We start from the raw sequence: 20,529 nt of genomic DNA, 5'->3' as shown, positions 1-20,529 counted from the left end.
GTAACCCAAAATAATTCCGGGCTAATAAATCTTCTCCAAATATACCCGAAGAAGACGTCAATTGGTATCGATTGGTAATTGCTTCCGGTATAGGTGTATCCGCAATTGTCTGAGCGCCATGTCCGCACTTTCAGAATAAAACCACTCCGATGAGTTCTATTTATATGAAAATTTCCGAGAATACCGGCGAGGTAATCAAAAACCTTATCTGTTCTATGAATCACTTATAAAATCACGTTTCAGGACTGCTGAGGTCATCTAACTTTGGAAACTCTTTTTAAGGTCAAATCAAAACACGCGTCTGATGTCTGGTTTAAATAGATGTATAAAAATAAAAAGAATGAGATTTCTGGTTTCACTCACAGCTCAGGTGGATCTAGGTGAATCTAGAATTTCAAAAGATCCACGGAACAAAATATGTAATTGAATCAAATATTTTTTTTTATACTTGATTCTAGTATTTTCGTTTGCAATACGATATTACTAAAAAATCGTTTTTTAGACGATGAAATGTCTAATGAAATTGAGTTATTTGTGTCACGTTAAATTGGATTGAGTATCTGTGATTATCTGACAGATGCAATTGCGATTAAATTATTGACTCATCATCAAGCCAAAAAAATTCCACTAATTTCTAAACATCTGTCCCCATGATCTTCGCATGACTTTCCGAGGTCAATCGTTTTGCCTGACATGAGAGAAAGTATCTCCACTAATAGATCCACCAGAGAAGCGCCCACATAAATTGCCAAGTGCTGTCCACTTGATTGTGTCAGCATCTCACAATGACCTCGTGCATCATTGTTTACGGGTGATAACACTGTCGACTCACCATATACAATTTATTATAATGTGCATTGTGTCAGGTGGAGGCTGTTTGTGTCCTAATCGACTCGTCGACCGAATAACAAAGTTCGTCAAGCCTGGGTCACCCCTGCTGTCATCCAGAACGATCGATTATGCACTTGACAAAGGATCCAGAGGTCAAAACCGCTAAACAAACCAAAACTTCGGGAGTCAATAATTCATTTCCCATGTTGGAAACTAATCAAAGATCAAATGGTATTGATCACTCAGTGAAATACACACATTATATGTGTTGATGATCAAATTATGACACACGGAAGAACTATATACTTCAATCAAGTATGTGATATATTTAAAATAAAAATATTAATATACTAATTTTAAGTACACTTTGTACTTGATTCTAATATATACTATGTGTATTTTCATGTAGTACATGATTTTCGTGACCACAGCAGTTTTCGAAAATCAACTTTCGATCCTTCATAAATTTATTTATCCTCCGAATAATTTGAAAAAACTATTATTTTCTACAGTTGAAAAACAAATTTTCATTGATATCACATCGGAAAGGTAAAACAATTGATTGGTTCCTGATTCTGATGAATTTTTACCCCAACGCTGTGAAAAAATGATAAGTTTAGCGAAAATTCCACGAAAACTATTATGATTTAGGAAAAAAAAAAAATCTTTACTAGATTCATCGTATTTTTTTACAGCGTCAACAATGCCAAAGTTTTTACAACGTCCTAGGAAGAAATATATCGTCGCCAATATGTCATACGATTATAAAATGTCAGGGGAAATTTTACTATCAATTTTCTTTTATGTGGTAGATTGAAGTTGTGATGACCCATTTCTTGCTATTGACCTTCTGATCGGTCCGTTGAAATTTGCAGAGATTTATGCTGAAATGTATTGGGTTTATTTGAAGATTTAATATTAATTGGGGGAAAATTTGATAGATAACCAGTAAATGGGACAATTACACAGCGGAATTTTCGATAGGTTCCGGTAATGATCAATTGCAATAATTTGAACTAAGAGAAAATTATAAAATACTAATATATTGAAGACATATAAATCATTGTCGCCATGAATACTGTGAAGTCATATTCAATATAATGATCACGTATGATAAAAAAAGTTGATAGAAGAAACAAGAAATAAGCTAGTATACAGAACACAACTACTGTTATGGATTGTTCGTGACCGAGCAGTTTCCCCGTAAATTGGAAATCCCTCGCTGACGGTTTAATAGGAACTTTCGTAGCAAAGTAAACAAAAGAGACCTCAAGGGTGAGCAATCGATATCAGCTATTTTCCAAAGAAAACGATCCACTAATTTCTTCATCAAAGAAAATGCTGAAGGACTTGAGTTGAATAACGAACCCATTTTTTTCTGAAAGGAAATTAAACGAGAAGATAATTCTCAACTTCTTAAAGTAAGAACATCAAATTATAGATATAATAGTTTTTTACCCTAACAATTTCACAGTTAACGATATCATTATTGTTTTTTTGGGGAAGTGTCTAGTTTAGCTCCACCACCAAGAATATATCAGAGATATACCGCTCGTCGTGTTTAGTAAGCGCGTTCAGGCCTAACCTGGAGATTATTCTTTCCCACCTTCGAAGTTGATATCCGAACTGAGGCAAGCATGTGGGGAGACTGATATATTTTCTACGGTGTGGCTTTAACCTGATTTTTCCAGGACAAGCAGCGTCCAAAAAATGGTATATTTCAGGCACCATGCTAGATACATTCATTCATATCTTTGTGTGTCCATTGTCTTTCATTGTACCAACATGTAGTCTTGGGGCCGGCCATACCGCAACGTCCTCGTTGTAGCCCTGGATAACGCAAATAGCGATGTATTGACAATCACATCTCCCAAACTAATTGTTTTCCTAAAAAAGGTCCTACACACTCCACCACAGAACATACAGACTGGCTGGATTGGGCTATACTATAGGCATTTACCTTTTCTTATATTTCGTTATCTTCTCTGTGTCTTTAAGAATGTTATCATTATCTAGGGGCGAATATATCCATGAAATCAATTGTTAGTTGAAAAATGCCGTTTTGAGGAAACGTTTCTTTCCTCTTACAAATATCCTCATCCGCTCAACGTCTGGCTAAAAAATGAAGGTGAATTTATATCTCTCGGATAAATTATTTGGGGTGAGGCTAAACTTGACATATACGAGAATTATGTTTTTTCGAAATCGAATTTTTCATATTTGTCGCGTTATTGAGGAGTTTATTATCATCTGGAGCGCGGATTTATGTGGAATCGACGATTGGTTGATGAAAATATTCGAATTTGGAAAAGAATCGACGCTCACCAAAGGTCCAGGAAATCGATCTAAAATTATGGGTAGTCACTCATTTCAAAATTGCATTTGCCTTTCAACCCTGAGAATTCTCATTGCTGCAAATTGACATGAGAATTTTCCTTGGCGCAAAAGGAGCCTCCAAATAATCGTAAAAGTCTCGTGGTACGCGTTGTGGGTGGCGTGTGGGTCATGGACAAGATTCTCAAGACTCATACTATCGGAAGGCTTTAGAGTGAGATGATAAATTAATTAATTGAGTTACTCCCAATTGCACCTCTTTAGGCGACTTATATTCTTATGACGGACTGAACTTTAATTGAGACATCAAGAGCAGCGGAAAATTGAGGGTGGTTGATGAGTTTTTTCATTACGTGGATCAATTAACAATATCCAATTCACAAAAACCGTCGAAATTCTTTATATTTCAGTCCTGAAGCGACGTCCTATGGCGTCACACGGCATTGCACTCATAATTATATAATTTATATAGTTTTTGCTCCGATCAGCTACAGTATACCCCGAAAATCTCATTTCAACTTCAAACTTATGATCTTATATGAGGACTTTCGAAAGTTCCAACTCGAGATTTTGAAAAATCTTGAATTGAGTACTTTGGTAATCTCAAGTGGGAACTTGGCTGTCTTAACTTGGAACATTTGAGATTGTCAACTCATGCTTTTCAGTGTTCAACTTTTCTCGATAATACTGAAATTTTTCGAAACTAGAAACTAACGGTTATGTGTTCAATTCTTCTCAAATTTTAAGCAGTAGGGTTGTACGTTTAATTGGACATATAATAGTTTCGTGGAACTGAGATACTAACGTACTCCAATTATGCCTGATCTTTAGGTATACTAGACAATTGGAAATCAAACTTCTTGTCAAAATTTCCATAGTTTTAAGTTAAAATTTATTAATTTTGTAATTTCAAGTTTAGATGTTCAGAAGCCTTCCAAATCTTAAATTAAGTCATTGGAAAACCTAAATTAAGCCTTTCAAAAACCTTATTTTTAGATTTTCACAATCTTAAAATACGATTCATTTTTTTTGGGTCTAATATAAAAAATGAAATACTTCTCAATGCCCTCAATCATTAGATATTTAGTAACTGAAATTTTTCTTATTTCTTTTGCGAGAGAAAATAGCGAGAATGATCAATACGAACATTTGTAAAGTACAAAACTCACATAATTACGAATTTACAACCGAGAGTAAACCGTCAGTTATAAAACACGTCTAGGTGGAAGGTCTGTGAATCTTGGGCTTATTAAATATTTGAATCACTTCCTTACTTCGACCGTGGCCTACTGAGATCAGGAACTCCTCTCCTCGCTGTCCTTTCTCCATAACACATAAATTTTCCAACTATATGCAATGACAATATCGGTATGCAATATATATATGCAGTGAATGCTTTCTGTTTGGAAGTGTTGGGTCCGATACTGCAACCGTGCGAATACCAATTTTCGTTAACCAAAGCCTCTCCCAAGGACGTCGCAAGAATTGACATTTGAATTTCATTTCACTTTACTGACCTTTGATTTATGAAGTCATCAGCCACGGGACCGATCAATCTTCGCGATTAATGAATATCGGAATCATATTACTCGTTTCACGGAATTACCGGGACGCCCAGTCCTTCAGAGATGAATCTTCTCATAAGAAATTCGCTTCAACATTTTTGAGATCGTTTTTGTATATTATAATTTGTTATATTAGTATTATGTATTGGAATATTATATAGTCGAGCAAGCGAATTTCTAGCTTGATGCTAGGCAGATGAAATTAGGGACAGGTGGAGCAAAATGCTCATTATGAAAATTCACAGGCTTTTCGCGAATATCTGCGAATCTAGGAGACAGAAGAATTTTTAGACTTACAAAAAAGCATACATGAAAATTTCGCTATCTACCATCACCTGTGAGCTTCCAGTGGAAGCTGATTTGATACATCATCTCAACGTTGTTGCATTATTCATCTCAAAACGAAGTTGTGACAACAATCCACATTCATTTCATGGCATTATACAAAACTGGTGTCCATAATTGTCCCATTCTTCCGTATCTATTTTTTTTAGTAAAGAAAAAATAAAATACTGTGAGAAATAATTATTTTGGACAAATGATAGCAAAAGTATTTTTTTTCTCAATACTGCAGTGTCGAAATGTACTTTTGCGATTCTAGTGAGAAAAAGGAAGAAAATCTCGTGGAAAAGTGTCCTTATTTCCACGAGTATTATAAATAGATTTTTTTTTCTCAGTGAGAAAATCTCCCAGGACTACTATTCACCGGTTGTCCCAGTGTGTCTACATGATAAAATCTGCATGAGGTGATAAGAGAGGAATATCCGAGGAGAGCGATACGATCGGCGTCGATGGCACTGGCGGATGGTGTCGGGACAACGTTCAATCCCATTCTGTACTCCAGAGACGAGAAGTCCAGGGGGTTGAAATATAATGTATGTATACATAGTATACATAGGGCTTTACACCCGTGCTGCGTTACAGTCGTTTGCTCAAAGCCTCTTGGCTTTATTTGCATAGCACAACGGATATCTTTCTACCGAACGCCTCTCGTGCTATCGATCTTCGGAATATCGGATGCGGCTTATGAATAAAATCATTCGTCCTCAGCAAACAGAAGATTTCGATAAAAAATTCTTCAATTCATATATGTTTTTGCGTCACTCTCATTTTTATTCTAGTCTGAATTTTCCATTTGTCATTATTTACCATTGAAAAATGATTTTTTTTTTAAATTTAATTGGAATATTTCCGGAAAGTTGTAAAATTAAGATATTTCATTAAATAGTGATAGAATACACTTGAAAAATAGCAGAGAATAAAAAATGAAGAATTGAAATGAAGAATTTTATCAGATTTCTGTAGTGTAATGTAATATGAATAATAATAATTTAACCGATGAAAAAAATTTATTTTCATGTGCCAGTTTGTTCCGCAATTACCGTAGATTACACAATTACCTCCTGTTGGACTAATTTCTTCAATAAATTTATGATAGGCCGATGGTTAATTCCTAGCTGAGATGGAAAAGCCAGTTTTCTAGCGAGCTTCATCAGATATAAGCCGCAAAGGACAAATAGTAACGCGCGATCAATGAATTCCTCTCATCAACTACATTTATTACCCCATTCTCTCGTCCTTTACGATGAACTTATCGCTTTACTCTATGTTAACCCGCCCCTTTTATTATACACAAACTCAGCCTAGATAATCGACAATTCTCGAGCGCAAATTCGCTGCGCATAAAATACTATCGAAACTGGAGCACGAGTTTTATAACCCCTTTTTTTTCTTCACCATCATAATAATACTTCAGGTCAATACGTGATTTGTGACGATGGGTTTTTGACTCGACTCTGTGCATAAGAAATAGTTGATTGGTGGCACTTGATACTCTCGCTAACAACTCAATCCACTGAGCATTCAACGAGATATTTATTCAAATTATGAGGAAGGAATGTTGCAAATTACAGTCATCATTCGGAGTTTCGGTGAATAATTCTCGAGCTTCAAATACCGGACGTGAATGGCACTGAAAAACCGAGTCTATGTAATATTAAATGTAATTATCCCATTAATTCAAATTCCGGAGTCACGGTGATAATAGATTCATTGAGTAATTAAAACGAGTTTTTCGAGAATAAATGAGAGATAATGACACATGCAGGAAACGATTACTGTCAATAATTGCACAATGTTACTCGTTCAAAGTATTGGCATTTACATTGATATGTCACCATCGATCCCCGATGATTCGATAAATTCGGTCATTACCGCTGATCGATTCTACCAGAAAAACTTCAATTAATCGGTTAAATGTGGAGCACGAGTATAATTGTTTGTTTGCATATGGAGTCACGCAAGCGTGGAAAATACCACTGTAAGACTAAACGAGAGAATTAATAGCGTAAAGCTATTGTACAATAAAATTTATCAATGGGCTCGTTATGGTCGCTTGCAGCAAATGATGCAGTCACAGAATTTTATTTTCTTCAATTAACGTACATTGTTGCCGCCTCACTCGGATTTTTTAAATCAAGGGATTAGTCATTCCAGAAATGACGTGAAAATCATGAAAATGATGGAAATCGCACGATTTCCAACAAATGAATCACGAATTATGATTTAATTCCCTTAAATCACAAGAAATCATTTGAAATTAATTGAATCAGCAACCATTAAAAATTTATAAAATTCTTGATCTTCGACCAACCCTGAATTCACCAACCCTTTGAAAATAATTAAAAATCCGGGAAATTTCCATAATTTCCTTCAGATTCTTCTAAAAATAAAAAACGACTTTTAAGAGTATAGAATTTGGAATAAATTCCATAAAAAATCCACGAGGTTGCTATGCTCTTATTTAAAGAACCAATTTCTTTAGCATATTTCCAATGCCTCTCGTTAAAAATCACTCATCTAAGAGGTCATCAATATTTCCAACCTCGAGTTTAAAAAGCACTCAAGAAAAACAAATGCCTCAAAGTAGTTGCAATATAGAAATCATCAAATATCTGAGGCATCCGGGAGGACAATTATGCAAATAAATGAAATAGCGCGGGAAAACTGTAACTCAAGACAAGTTTGGAGGCCATTCAGTCATCACTTAGAACCCTGAACAATGAAAAGATTATTTTCTCGTAAATGCCATTGGCAAACCGTCGCAATGTCCTCGATTTCCTGAAACTCACAGGAGGAAATACTTTCAGCATCCAAGCAAGAGGATTAGAGCGATAAAAAACAAATTCTGCTAGAGAGAACAGATGAGGGTTCTGGGATATTGGATGAAATGTTCCATCAGGTAATTGATCAAGAGAATTAAAGCAAACAGGTTCTGGTGGGATCGACCCAGTTTTTTCCGTTGCCCTAGCGAAGGTCAGCATCGATTCCGAAGGTGATATACATCCTGGGGGGTTCTGGTGCACCACGTTTTACTATTTCAGGTAGGCAGTGAATATACATCCCGGTTTTCATATTCAGGAGAATATAGCTGTTTTCCCATGGGTGAAAATCTATGAGTCAATTGCATTCACCTGACCGTGATCCTCTTTCGTAGCTTCAAGGTGAATTGTTACTGTCGGTTATTCGAGTATATGATTGTGTCAACATGATTACGATCTTCCGGAAAGTCTTATATTTACTGGTTACAACCGGTTTCTGCGAGAGCACTGAACGGCCATTCCATAATCAATCAATCTTATCAAGGAATGGTTTTGGAGGTATGTGGATTGATCATTTTTTCGCATCACTTTCAAGGCTACTTCAGAAGGTTTTTTCACGGATAGGGCCGAGTTACACCTTTGCATGATTCAGTTCTCTATATTTAGCAGAGGAATGTTTCGTGTGATTGACTAAAACCCTGGATCTGCCAATTTTTATCGCGAATCTTCTTGGAATTTGATGCAACACGATATTCACTCCCAAATAACCCAACTTTCGGTTATTTTTATTGAATTTTTCTATTCGTTCCATATCGTTGTTTATTACCTTACAGAATTAAAAAAGGGAAGAATTTATTGTTTAGGTATTTCTAGGTCACGAAATTTTCAATGCAAGCTCTCACTCTGTAAAAAACTTCCTTCATCCCTAGTCCTCATCATCACTTCAGTTGTCGGTTTTTATAAAAATATTTCTGTATAAATTCACAATTATTGTTATTATTCGAGAATACCCCTGTAGTCATTTACTAAAGTTAATTGCCCAACATTATCATAACAAACGCTCATTTAACTTTTATTGTTGTTTCTACCCTGGGAGAAAATACAGACTATATTCATTATATTTTAATGGTAATTTGAGCAATTTTCCTCTGCCAGGGTACTGTGATAGCTGTTCGATAGCAGACGAATATTAATATCCGAGTGGTCGAGGGAAACTTTGTGACGGTCAAATGTAGAGTAATTGACATCATAAATTGAAATGAGAAGAGGAAAAATCTGTTTTACGTTAACGTCGGGCTTTGAGCCGGTACCGACGGGATTGGATTGACAAATTGAACTGCCTCCCTCATCTCGCACATCGTTGGGTGCCCCATCATTACGTAGTTTGCGAATTTAAATAATGTAGCCAATGGTTTCCTACCGGTTCCGTTATGTAACACCAAAGTTTCTGGTTAACTGATGGAATGAGTCAATATCGAAGAGGGATGGATTCCCATCATGGGGTAACAATGCTCAGCATTCACTGCAATTGATCGACCAACAATTCTCCAAATCACTGAAGTCACAACTGACAAACTTCAAAATGTCGCCATTTCCAAATTACTCACCTCAAATTGCTCGCATCATTTTTATTGACTGTTTTCTCTACACACCGAACATTGAAACTCCGTATGACAGATAGAGTTTGAAAGATCGGAAAGATGTTATATAAAGATAAGAAAGTGTTAACCATTTTTGATAATTCATAACTTTCCTCTACATCACTAAATCACTTAGACCCGAGACATGTCAAAATATACGACTGTTTGATAATGGAAGTATTCAAGAGAAATTTCCAGAGAGAAAGGTTTGCTAATTTTTAGAGACCTGTTCTTGTTTTTAGGAATCTTCACAATTTCAGGTATTTTTTCAGCACTCACCAGCATATGTTCCAAATAATCCAATAGTGCAAACTAATTCTTTTCGACTCGAATCCCCTGAAAATTCGTGTAGATTTCATAAATTTTTCATTTGACGATCTCGTCCGGTATTAATCCGCGTGTATAAATCCAACAAACGGAGATAGGTGAGGTTTTTCGATTACAAAAGAATAAAATGGATTCATGGGGGAGAGCAGAAGTGGTGCCTGCTGAAAGTAGTAAAAAGGCGTCGGAAAGTTTTCTCTCCGTGATTCTTGGGGAAAAGTGGGGTGGTGGAGTTTGTTTGGAGAAAAAGGAAACCTAGAAATTGAGAAAGTGCCTGAATAATCCAAGCCCCGAGGATATTCCCGTTGCAGCCGGATGGTTTTTGTAATGTATACGAGGAGTGTTGAACAGCAATTTATGATACTCTCGGGAGGCGGGAGATAGCAGCTTTGCACACCAAGGAAACCAGGTTTCCGTTTTTTGTTGTAACGAGGGAGAGGAAACAGCTATTGAGGAGTTCCAGGATGCCTGAATGTGCGTGACAAAAGTTGTTGCTGAACCCAGGACCAATATTCCAGGACCAATAATTCATTCCTAAAAAGTTCATTTTTCATTTTGTCTTGGCTGTTCCGCTAATTTGCCAACGAATTTTGGTGTAATCCGCGGCTCAGAGCTCTTGATGGTGAGGAATGGTGCACATGATTTGCGTCAGCACGCGACGACGTTGACGATGTGCATGCGGATGTGATGTTCGGAATATTAGCCCGCGACGGAAACATATTTAGGGGTCTATTGTTGGTGGATAAGGTTGCGTGTGGAATAGGCAAATAGGCGATGTGGATTTTTGTTGATGATTGTGAATCATTTCGTGGTATCAACTCATCGAATTCAGTTCCCACACAAGTACTTCAGACAGGTAAAGGAAATTGTTGGTTTCATCTCTTCGCTCAAGTTTTCGCAAACATCTTGGAAACTGAGGGGGATAATGATATGCCTGTTGAAATTTTTTTTGTAGAGCTTCTTCAGAGCTACGAAATCGTTTACTTGCAAAATGCCAATATACCTCCCTTAGTCTCAGAGACAGTTACGAAAAACTTACTCAATAGCTGTAAGTCATCAACTTGTATCACTTTTAATTTTTACGGGGCAGTTTTAGAATATTATTTATGTGGGAAAATTATCCACAAAAATATAATTCTTGAATTACAGAACTTTCACGTAATTTTTATTGAGCTTGTTCTCTCCATGCAGAGCATTAAAACTCGGGATGACAGATACAGGTTATAAAACCGGAATGATGAGGTTTACCATGTTACGTTCAATTACCGTCTTCAATTATGGAACTTTTTCCCCATAGTTTGTGCACGAAAAAATGATTCCAAAGAAAACAGATTTACGAGGAAGAAAGTGATTTATCAAGTTTCTGCTCCATAAATTCCACCGAAAGATTTTTCATTCTGTGTGAATTTTTGAAAAATGAATTTCCCTGATGCAGCAGTAAATATATGGACTAGAACAATGGGTCGAATATTGTTGTATGCTCGAATGATTACAATATGAGAGAGAGAAATTGAGGAGCAGACAATCAGGCGTTATCAACACCAACGCAACCACTGAAGGGATCAGCCTAAGAATAGCCTTAATCCGATGATTATTCTGAGATGATTTTCCACAAGAGTCTTTGCGCCATTACAGCACCCATTAAAGCATGATGTATCCCGATCATGAGTATTGAACAACTTGGGGCATAATCAATGATGATAATTGGTGATGAAAAAAAATCTCATAACGATGGAACTGATCTGAGTTAAATGTCGGACATGACATTGTACAGTAATTGACACTTCATCAGCTTTAATCAGATAATTATCAGGGAACGGCCAGTGCTTCCTACTCCGCACACTTCTTGCTGATGAAACCAATACTTGCGGAATGTTACAGATGAATGAAGCAACAGTCAAGAGTAATGACGTCGTTCCATTATTCTGGCAAGAAAAAACACGAGATGTGGACAGCGAATCTTCGGATGAAAACTTCGTCTCCTTTTCTCCTCCGGTGGATAGGTATCATCCCCGTTCTGCCTCGGAGAAAAGTTCTTCCAGGGCTTTTTAACCCCGATGATAAACCGAGGGGGATATGGGCTAGTCCATTTGAACTCAATTTCAAAACCCTCAACTGTCTTCCCCCGCATTGCCAATTTTTTCTGTTATTCTAGTTAAAATGAGATAACTTCTCAATTTTTCATCAAATTTTTCAGGTACATCCTGCCTGTGAGCAGCTGTCCCGCGCCAGAATCACTCTCTTTTGAAAAATATATTTAAGAATATCTGGAATTGATCTAATTTATATGTTTTTTAACACAAAAAAAATATTTGCAAACGCTTTCTTTATAAATTGAAAAAAAAATATACATATATATATAATTGGCCAAATATTAGATGTATTTTTAAAGTATTCTTTTCCATGTGGTTTATAGTTTTTTTATTTGTCATCAATGCGAAAGATCTCACACGGTGACCCTAGTTTGCTAATTACCCAAACATTTGAATTCTCGCTGAATGATGGATGAGACTATTTACGGTTAAATCAATACCGGATATCAGCGGAATCAGCTATAAATAAGATATGCATAGCGTTCTCAGCTAAAATGGACTTTGCTCGTGTCACCTATCTCAAGTATCTCCTCCTCCTCCACTGAGTCACCAAAAATATGTACAGGATGTGGGTTATTTGGCTCGACAATGGGAATGGAATAGGTTTTCCAGATGGTTTGATGCCTTGCGGCGATTTCACGTGTTCTCACGCTGCGTTGCACTTTTTCGGGTACCATTGACATTTGGCATCGAGTTTCGCACTGACACGTAGAATCATATCAGATGAGTGACTGAGCAAACCCCAGCAGACGAAGGAAGGAAACTGATAAAATTTCCAATATCAATTATCCAGTGGAGGGAATTTGAAAAGATTTTTCCATTCAATTCAAAACGATTTTTCAGCGGAGGTTTAGACATTTTTTTTTTATTTTCAATGTCCAATCACCAGATTTTTATCTAGGGACATTTTAGAAAATTGAGCCATCAAAAGATTTTTTTAATTTGTTGTGGTTAAAATTGATAAGGAATTTCAAATTCTGAATTGGAATTCATACTGATAAAAAACGTTGGCTGCATTTTCCAGTAAAAAATCGAGATTTTATAAAGAAATCAATAGGAACTATAAATATCAGGTCAATAGTTCAGTGAGAGGAATATAAATCCACAAAATGCAAGTAAATAGAGTCTTAAAGTTCAATGAACTGAATGCAATCATAGTAGACTTTTATATTTCTTCACTACAAGATCAATGAATCGTAGCCGTTTGAAAATGAAACTGCTAAACCATCCAGAAAATTTCCAATTTTTTAAACGTTCCATTGGGTTTTTTTTTTATCAAAATCCCATTAAAGTGTCAATAGAATTCCTTTTTTGGCACAACATAACGACATGAATACGTCAACTACAAGTGATATGAAATTTTATTTATATATTTTTATTTATTAAAAATGGCAACCGGATAACTAGAGCGCCTGATAGTGCAATCAAAGCGGGTATTAACCAGGAATATACCACTCGACTCAATTTCTCTTCTATATCAAAGTTGTAAATCTTAACGATTGGAAATGTGGAGCAGTTGGTTTGAAGTTTGGACAGAACATAGACATGGGGAGAAATGTTAACGTTAAATCGACATCTCTCGGACCTCGTGGCGCCTTTGGATTGAATACCAACTGATACGCAAATCTTTTCTGACATTGAGCATAAAGCATCCGTGACTATGGGTTGGTAGGTATTCATGTAGCCCGATTTGTGGCTTTGCATAATTCTCGTTTAATTGCCCACAAACTGGCCGCCCACGCGTAGTTTAAACCCCGTGGAAGTGCATTCGCCTCGATTCAGATTGACCCACAGTTTTCATTTGGAATGGTTTTTCAATTTCGATATTTTTTTCTTGTTTTTTTCTCGTTTTTTTCCTTCACCAAAGCTATTTGTAACGCTGTTTGAAAGATAACATTCAATTTTCAATCGGTTCATTTACAAACAGAAAAAGTTGTCAATATAATAGTTCTATTTTTTTATGCGATAGTTTTCTTCAATCAAGACATTTTTTAAAAGCACTAAAAAAAATACTGTTGAAAACAAACAGTTGATGAGAGAATAATATTTGATATTGTTGGAAAAATATTTCGAGGCATTCATCAAAACCCCAACCGATCTGAAATAGTTGCTTTTGAATTACACTTCCTGATTCTCTTTAAATAGAATGCTTTTGCAAAAAAATAAAGTGATTGATCGTCCAAACAAACAACAACCGACCAATGAAGCCCATCACTCCCGGGGAAACAAAAAACCGCATGTTTATCCACTTGCGCCAGAAAATGAAACTGAACTCACCGAAAACTGGAGCAAGGATGTATGACCCAGTGACCGGCAGCTTTTTGCCTGATTCGTTCCTTCATGAGAGCCTTTTTGCTGCCAAATAGCTTCATCGCCAGCTTGTTGTCCGTTGGTTGGAAGAGCGCCTGCAGCTGATTCTTGAGGAAGCTCTGTTTGACCTCCTGTCCTGGAAGTCCTGGGCCCAATTCCTCCTTAGGGGTGCCATATAGGGAGACATCGTCCACTCCGAAATGGACTTTCCCGCTGCCCTTGTAATTCATTTCGTTGCCTGAAAAAAAAACCGCATATTTCACTGGTATTTTTATTATTGATCTACTATTGACTATCGGTTTTGAGGGATTATTGAGGGCTTTGAGAGCCTCCAGCTCCAGTATCTCCCATTAGATATTTCACAACGGGTGTGCAGTTTTCCGATCTACTTCGAATATTACAGTCTATAAAACGGTAGGCAGCATCCTTTAGAATCTATCGTTCACGCTTTACACCTCAAACATACTTTTTCATGACTCGTTAAATCCCACCGATGTGAGATAAACTGGAGAATAGGCGGTACCATAAGCCGTTACGCGGAGAACAACTTCTTAGGAAAAAAATTCAGTGTTAGCATGAAAAATTGCCAGTTAGCCAAAAATTCCACCTGGCACGGGATATTTCATTGGACAATACCCGAATTTATCGGTTTATTACCGCCCGGAGAATAAACAGTTCTTCGAGTTCGAGTTCAATGCATTTGTACGCATTTTTATTTTTACCTGGAAGTCATGGAGGAAAGTTTAACAAAAGTCTGTGCAGCGCTTAAAGATTTACTAATTGCACATTTGAAGAGGAGGAATTGTGATATTGTAGGTTGTAGGATATTGTAATCTCACTGCAATTTACTTTCGTGGATTACGGAAGCAATGGGTCAATCATTAATAAAGACAGTAGGGTACCGTGAGATGCGTGACTTTGGGAATTTTCTCCCCAGAGAATCATCTGGGGAAAAATATCAGATCAATCTGACGTAGTCTTATTATCAAAAGAATCGCCCCGCAAGTGTGATAAATCAGGAAAAGAGGGGGTGCCAAGTAATCAGGTTCAATCGATCTCTGAGAATTACAGAGCGATTAATTTCTCCGTTATCAATTCAGAATGTATGGAGGACACGCATTAAAAACTTAGAGATAAGTTTCAAATAAGTTTGGAAATAATTGATTGGTCCGTGTGATCTTCCAAATGCCTGATAGGCACTTAAGTCGAAGAGCTTGGCTATCAGTTTGACAGATCTAAACGACAACATCAGAGCAATTCAAGGTCCACGATCTTGCTCTTCATCTTAATTCACAATCGAGATTTCCGCGTTTACAGCGAAACGCTCCAATTGTTTAATGTCCGTGGTAATGCACGTGACGAGGTCAAGTTGTACATCATTGCGACCTCGAAAAATTAGGGTGAAACCTTTTGCCACTTGAGAAAGCGTGAAAAGCGAAAGTATAATGAAAAGAAAATTCGTCATGACGACGGATGACATGTCAGACATAGAAACGATGAAAGAAACCTTGATTTGTGAATTTCAATGACTTCCTGGTGAAATTTGAAAACTAATTGAAGATAATTACGAATACATGAATTATTAAAATTCGAATGACTGCCGGATTGCTTTCATATGAATGTTACTAATTACTGAAAATTGCTGGGATAAAACTTTCGGTGAATTCTTTGGAATATATTTTTCTGATTGTTTTTCCATCTTTTTTTGGCAAATTCAATGAAAAATATTGTCTGGAAAAGACATATTTTACAAAAATCAATAAATATGTGAAAAATTTGAGTGGAGGTTCTGTTGAATTGTTGAATGATTCAATAAAACTTGCCTGTGTCGTTAAGGAAATCAGTAATGAGAAGTGTCTCGTCGTCTAACGCTGTGACGAGGCTGTCGGTGCACGTGTTGGTATTCTCGATGCTGATCTTGATGCTGTCATCCTTGTTCAACTTGCAGTGATTGTTCGATGATACATTGTTAGCGGCATAATAATTGTTGTTATTGTTTATGCTGTTCTGATGACCAAGATGCTGATGGGGTGAACGGACGGACTCGGTGCTGCTGGTATGCAGGCCAACCCCAGTGGTCGCCCTGCCGTTCACCAGACGAAGACTCGGGGCTCGCCTACCACCGCCCCCGGATGCGGTACGCCCGCCCCCGCCACCCCCTCCACCCTCGCCCTCCCTGAAACAACACCCGCCAACATTACATTTTATATTTCATTTGAAAAGTTATAAAAAAAATATGTTTTATCAGTAATCTAGTTAGCCCAAGGCAAGTCATAATCATGGGGATGGTTATTTATCTTATTCTTAAAATTCAAAAATAATAATAATTACAATGACAATTACAATTTATACTTATTTTTTTTTAATAACATAATATGTTTAGATTGAAAAACAAAAAAAGCAATATATGTAGGGGAGGGTGGGGTAAAATGGGCCGGTGAAATTTTCTTTTTTAATTGTTGATAGCATAATTATAGGATAAATTTTGTAGCGTGCTTGTGAGCAAGTTGATTCCAATAACTTGAACGTGTTACGATCATTGCTTAACCTGGTGCTCTGGGTTTTCAAAATATTCGAGACTTACAATAATTCTAGCTGACCTTAGGCCGATTCGAATTGCACAGCCTCAGAAGATGAAATGGTCTACTTGCTTTTCAAGGTTTCTGTTGTTTTTCTTGTTTTTCTCGTTTTTCATTAATCAATATCTTTTTTAATAACTAAGAAATCGCCGACTCAAAGAATAATTTTGTAAATGAACATTTTATACAATTATTGGATTCCGGTAAAATAAGAATAAACTTCAAACTTTATATTCGAAATCTCTTTCATTAAAATGAAACTTAAAACAGAGTCACTATTTGTGGATATCTTCCTGACTGTTGTTCTTAGAGCGTTCGATTTAATCTGATCTGTTAGATTTTGCAAAAGTTTGGATTTGGGGTTGTAATGGACAATCAGTAGGGGTGGAAAGAAAGTGGAGGGAGAAAGGCCCAAAGCAGGTGATTGGTGGATATGAAAGGAAATGACATGACCTCCATGAGCTGGCCTTATCAGGTCAAAGTGGAGGTCCAGGTGTAGGTGTGGGAATATTGAGGGAAAGGCCCAGGTTAATGCTTAGAATGTAAATCGGGGATTTGGGGTCCGAGGTACTCGGTTGAGTAGTTAGGAGTATTTTTATTAGGGTTGGTCAAATAAACCGATTTGTTGGGTTTCTAGAAAAAAGTGGTGAAATGGACGAGGGTTTTTAGTGTTGTCGTTGCTAACAGATGGTGGGAAATGACTCCGTATATGCTAAACTAAATATTAAAAATAGTGGGTATACAATACAATGAATGTTATGTAATCAGCAATAAAAAAAATGTTCACCAATCAATTTTGCCCCGCGGGTCGATTTTGCCCAGCCCTTTGCTACTTTAATTCATGTTTCTGAGATTCACCCTTGAAAATTAAGATGAAAACCAAGATAATTACTGTCTAAGCATATGCCAAGGGAACTAAATGTCGTGCAAGCCGCAAACTATCTAGAATTGAGAAGGTTGCCCCCTGCATATCGCAGAAATGACTTTTATCTAATCGAGCATTTTTATTACGCAGTCATTCGTTGTTTTATGAAAAAAGTGTTTGAGCTATATCCTTAATTGGATAATTATTTTTCCTCTATGACGAGATTATGAGTTAAACTTAGTCGAGGAAATTGAACAATGAAATTCTCCGGACCATTCTCCAAGATTGGTTGAGCTCCAAGAGCCTTTGGTTTTTACATGAACTGGAATTAAGCATCCTAGAATCGGTGAGAGTAGTGGTGTACCGTGATTGGTACGTTCACTGGGCAGGAAGATTAAATGGTGACCTGATTACATTTTTTCTCAACTATTAGTGCTATCAAGGAAGTCGTGCAAAAGTGTCAGCTCCAGCAGCTTTTTGGATACATCTCTCTTAAGTAATTCCAACGGGTTTTTATTAATGAAAAGAACACTGGAGGCAATACGACCCCAAAAGTCCAAGGTGTAGAGGGGGAAGTTCAAGGTTAGTCGAGTTCCTGCATCAAAGTTCAAAGTCTAAAGTTGTGTATGTAACCTCTGGGAGGACTAATCTCATCTCAGGATATCTTCAGGAATGTGGAAATTCTATTTTAAGTGATGATCACGGAAACATTTTCAGTAATTCATCTTGTTAAGCTGATATTTTTGCAATTCTATGTAAGTTTATTGAATTCTTTCAACTCGACCAGAAAATAATTATAAATCTTAGAAATTACATAGAAATTAATTGATATATCATTTTATACCATTAAAATAAGTTCATGTAAAAAAAATCAGATAAAAAAAAATATTGTTCAATGGTTTGAAATGAAGAATCAAATGTACGGTTATAAAAATAGGAATAATTAGTAAAAAGAGCTTCAATAGAAAGAGATCTCCAACTACAAACGCAGATAATGACTTTTAGAAAAATACAAAAAACCGCAAAAATACTTTAATATCTCGAAAATTTGTGTTTCTTATCCAAGCATTGGGGTATTTGAAGAGATCGATATCACCCGAACAGCTGATGCGATTTGAACAGCTCCGATTTCACCTTGGAGCTTGAAAAAATACCTTCAAAGTGATAAAATCATCATCCAATTCCGCAGTGCGATTCTCGAACTATTGACGATAAAATACAGGATTTTATTCGAACGGCGGAAGGTATTTGCAAATGATAATAATGATAACATAGCAAAATTAGGGATAAAAGACCAGAAACGATTGAATGAACTCAACGTGTAGGAGTTCAAGCAATGGAGTGCCCCCCGGGTACCCATATATTCCTCAGTATATATATGACCCTTATACATATGTATACCATAGCCCTGAAGACTCAGCATTCGCTGTCTATTTCGAGGGAAACCTCTCCCTCAAGTCGATGCTCCCCTGGTATTTTTAAATCCAAAGAATAACGGCATTCATAGAGGAGTTCATTTCGGTGGAATGCAGGTACTTTGAGCAAAACGAGTTGGTACTGCAATTTATTGTTTTCCTTTACTCACAGGAATTTTTTACACCCGAGATTGCGTATAATTTTTCCCGGCAAAGTTTCTTGGAACCATCCAAATAATTTTCTCAAGAATTTATCCTTAATACGAGCGTCATCGTTATAATTATTTCTCAAGTGTTTATTTCTCAAGGCATGACTTTAAGCATGTCATTTAATTTCAATTTTATAGAGGCACTGTTATCTCAGAAGTCGTGGAATAATATTCGTCCGGAGGATGATTTAAAGTATTCTTCCGGTAGTTGCACTTTGAATCTATTGAGCTCTCCACATCAAGAGATACTCTTCCTTTTTCATCCAATTATTGGAATTCTTTTATCCGGGAGAAATAAACAGAGGTGAAAATAAACCGAGTAATAGAGGGGAATGCACGTGCTATTCTTGAACCGGATCATTTGCCTCCAAACGATTCGTTCCATTTAGAGAACTACTGGTTGTGCTCATGCAGAGTTAGCTCCAATAGCTTATGCCTTTTTTAAGCTCCCCTTGTCAAACGACTACATTCTTTTAATCTTTACGACCTGGAAAACCCTGATATTGGGCAATCGTTATTGAACCATTATTTGGAGGACATTAATTCTTCCCTATGCTGAGAACATATCGTATCTATTGTAAAAAACGTTAGGTTTTCCAGATACATATGTGAGAATGGTTGCAACCAAGTAATGCGGGTACGCAACAATATTCTCACTAGTGGAAAATATTATTTCATTTTTATTTCTCCTGATCAGTCGATCTAAAATGAATTTCAAGCACGAGAATTATTGGGATGATATTTTATGGTAGATCGATAAAATAGTATAGCAGCAATGAAGAAAAAAAGACTCTATTCTTGAGTACAATGGATTTTTAAAAAATGGCACAATGAAACGACATTTGTGGATCAATGACTCCTGGATCGTAGATTGAATCATTATTTTCATAATTTTTCCCCAAAATCGAATGCAGTGAGACTTCTGCAATTTACTGATCAACTGCCCATGAAATATATTTTTTTTTTTTGGTGTACGTCATGGTGTATGTCATGGGAATTAGAAACTCCATTACACGCTCTATTCAACGATAAAATCATTAAAACCCTATAAATCGACTTTTTAATCGAGCAAAACATTCAATGACGTTCAATAAAATAAAATGAAACAAAACAGTTAATTGGACGTATTGACTACCGGATAATCCCCATTCTCCCGAGGCTATTATTTTCATTGCAGAGAAGCATTAATATTTATTTTCTCCTGTACAATTATTAGGTGAATGATTATATCAAGACCCTGATTTGTCTTGATTCTTCACTCGT

The 20,529-nt window shown here is 36.5% G+C and overlaps 1 protein-coding gene across 3 annotated transcripts in view; it reads right to left on the bottom strand.

Moving 5' to 3' along the window:
- The window catches only part of Ih (hyperpolarization activated cyclic nucleotide gated potassium channel Ih), a 41,202-nt gene extending 24,873 nt beyond the window's left edge, over positions 1–16,329 (bottom strand). For all 3 annotated transcript variants that reach the window (XR_891957.1, XM_011300648.1, XM_011300649.1), the window contains exons 1-2: positions 16,022–16,329; positions 14,166–14,436 (exon numbers count right to left, since the gene is read on the bottom strand). Coding sequence is in view for 2 of the 3 variants with exons in the window: in XM_011300648.1 (XP_011298950.1) it covers positions 14,166–14,428 (263 nt within the window). In the remaining variant the exon portion in view is untranslated. The remainder of the gene's footprint in view (positions 1–14,165; positions 14,437–16,021) is intronic.
- Between the last annotated feature and the right edge of the window lie 4,200 nt (positions 16,330–20,529).

Source organism: Fopius arisanus, unplaced genomic scaffold, assembly GCF_000806365.1.
Source record: "Fopius arisanus strain USDA-PBARC FA_bdor unplaced genomic scaffold, ASM80636v1 scaffold00019, whole genome shotgun sequence".
NCBI lineage: Eukaryota > Metazoa > Arthropoda > Insecta > Hymenoptera > Braconidae > Fopius > Fopius arisanus.
This window is presented reverse-complemented; position numbering and strand designations above follow the sequence as displayed.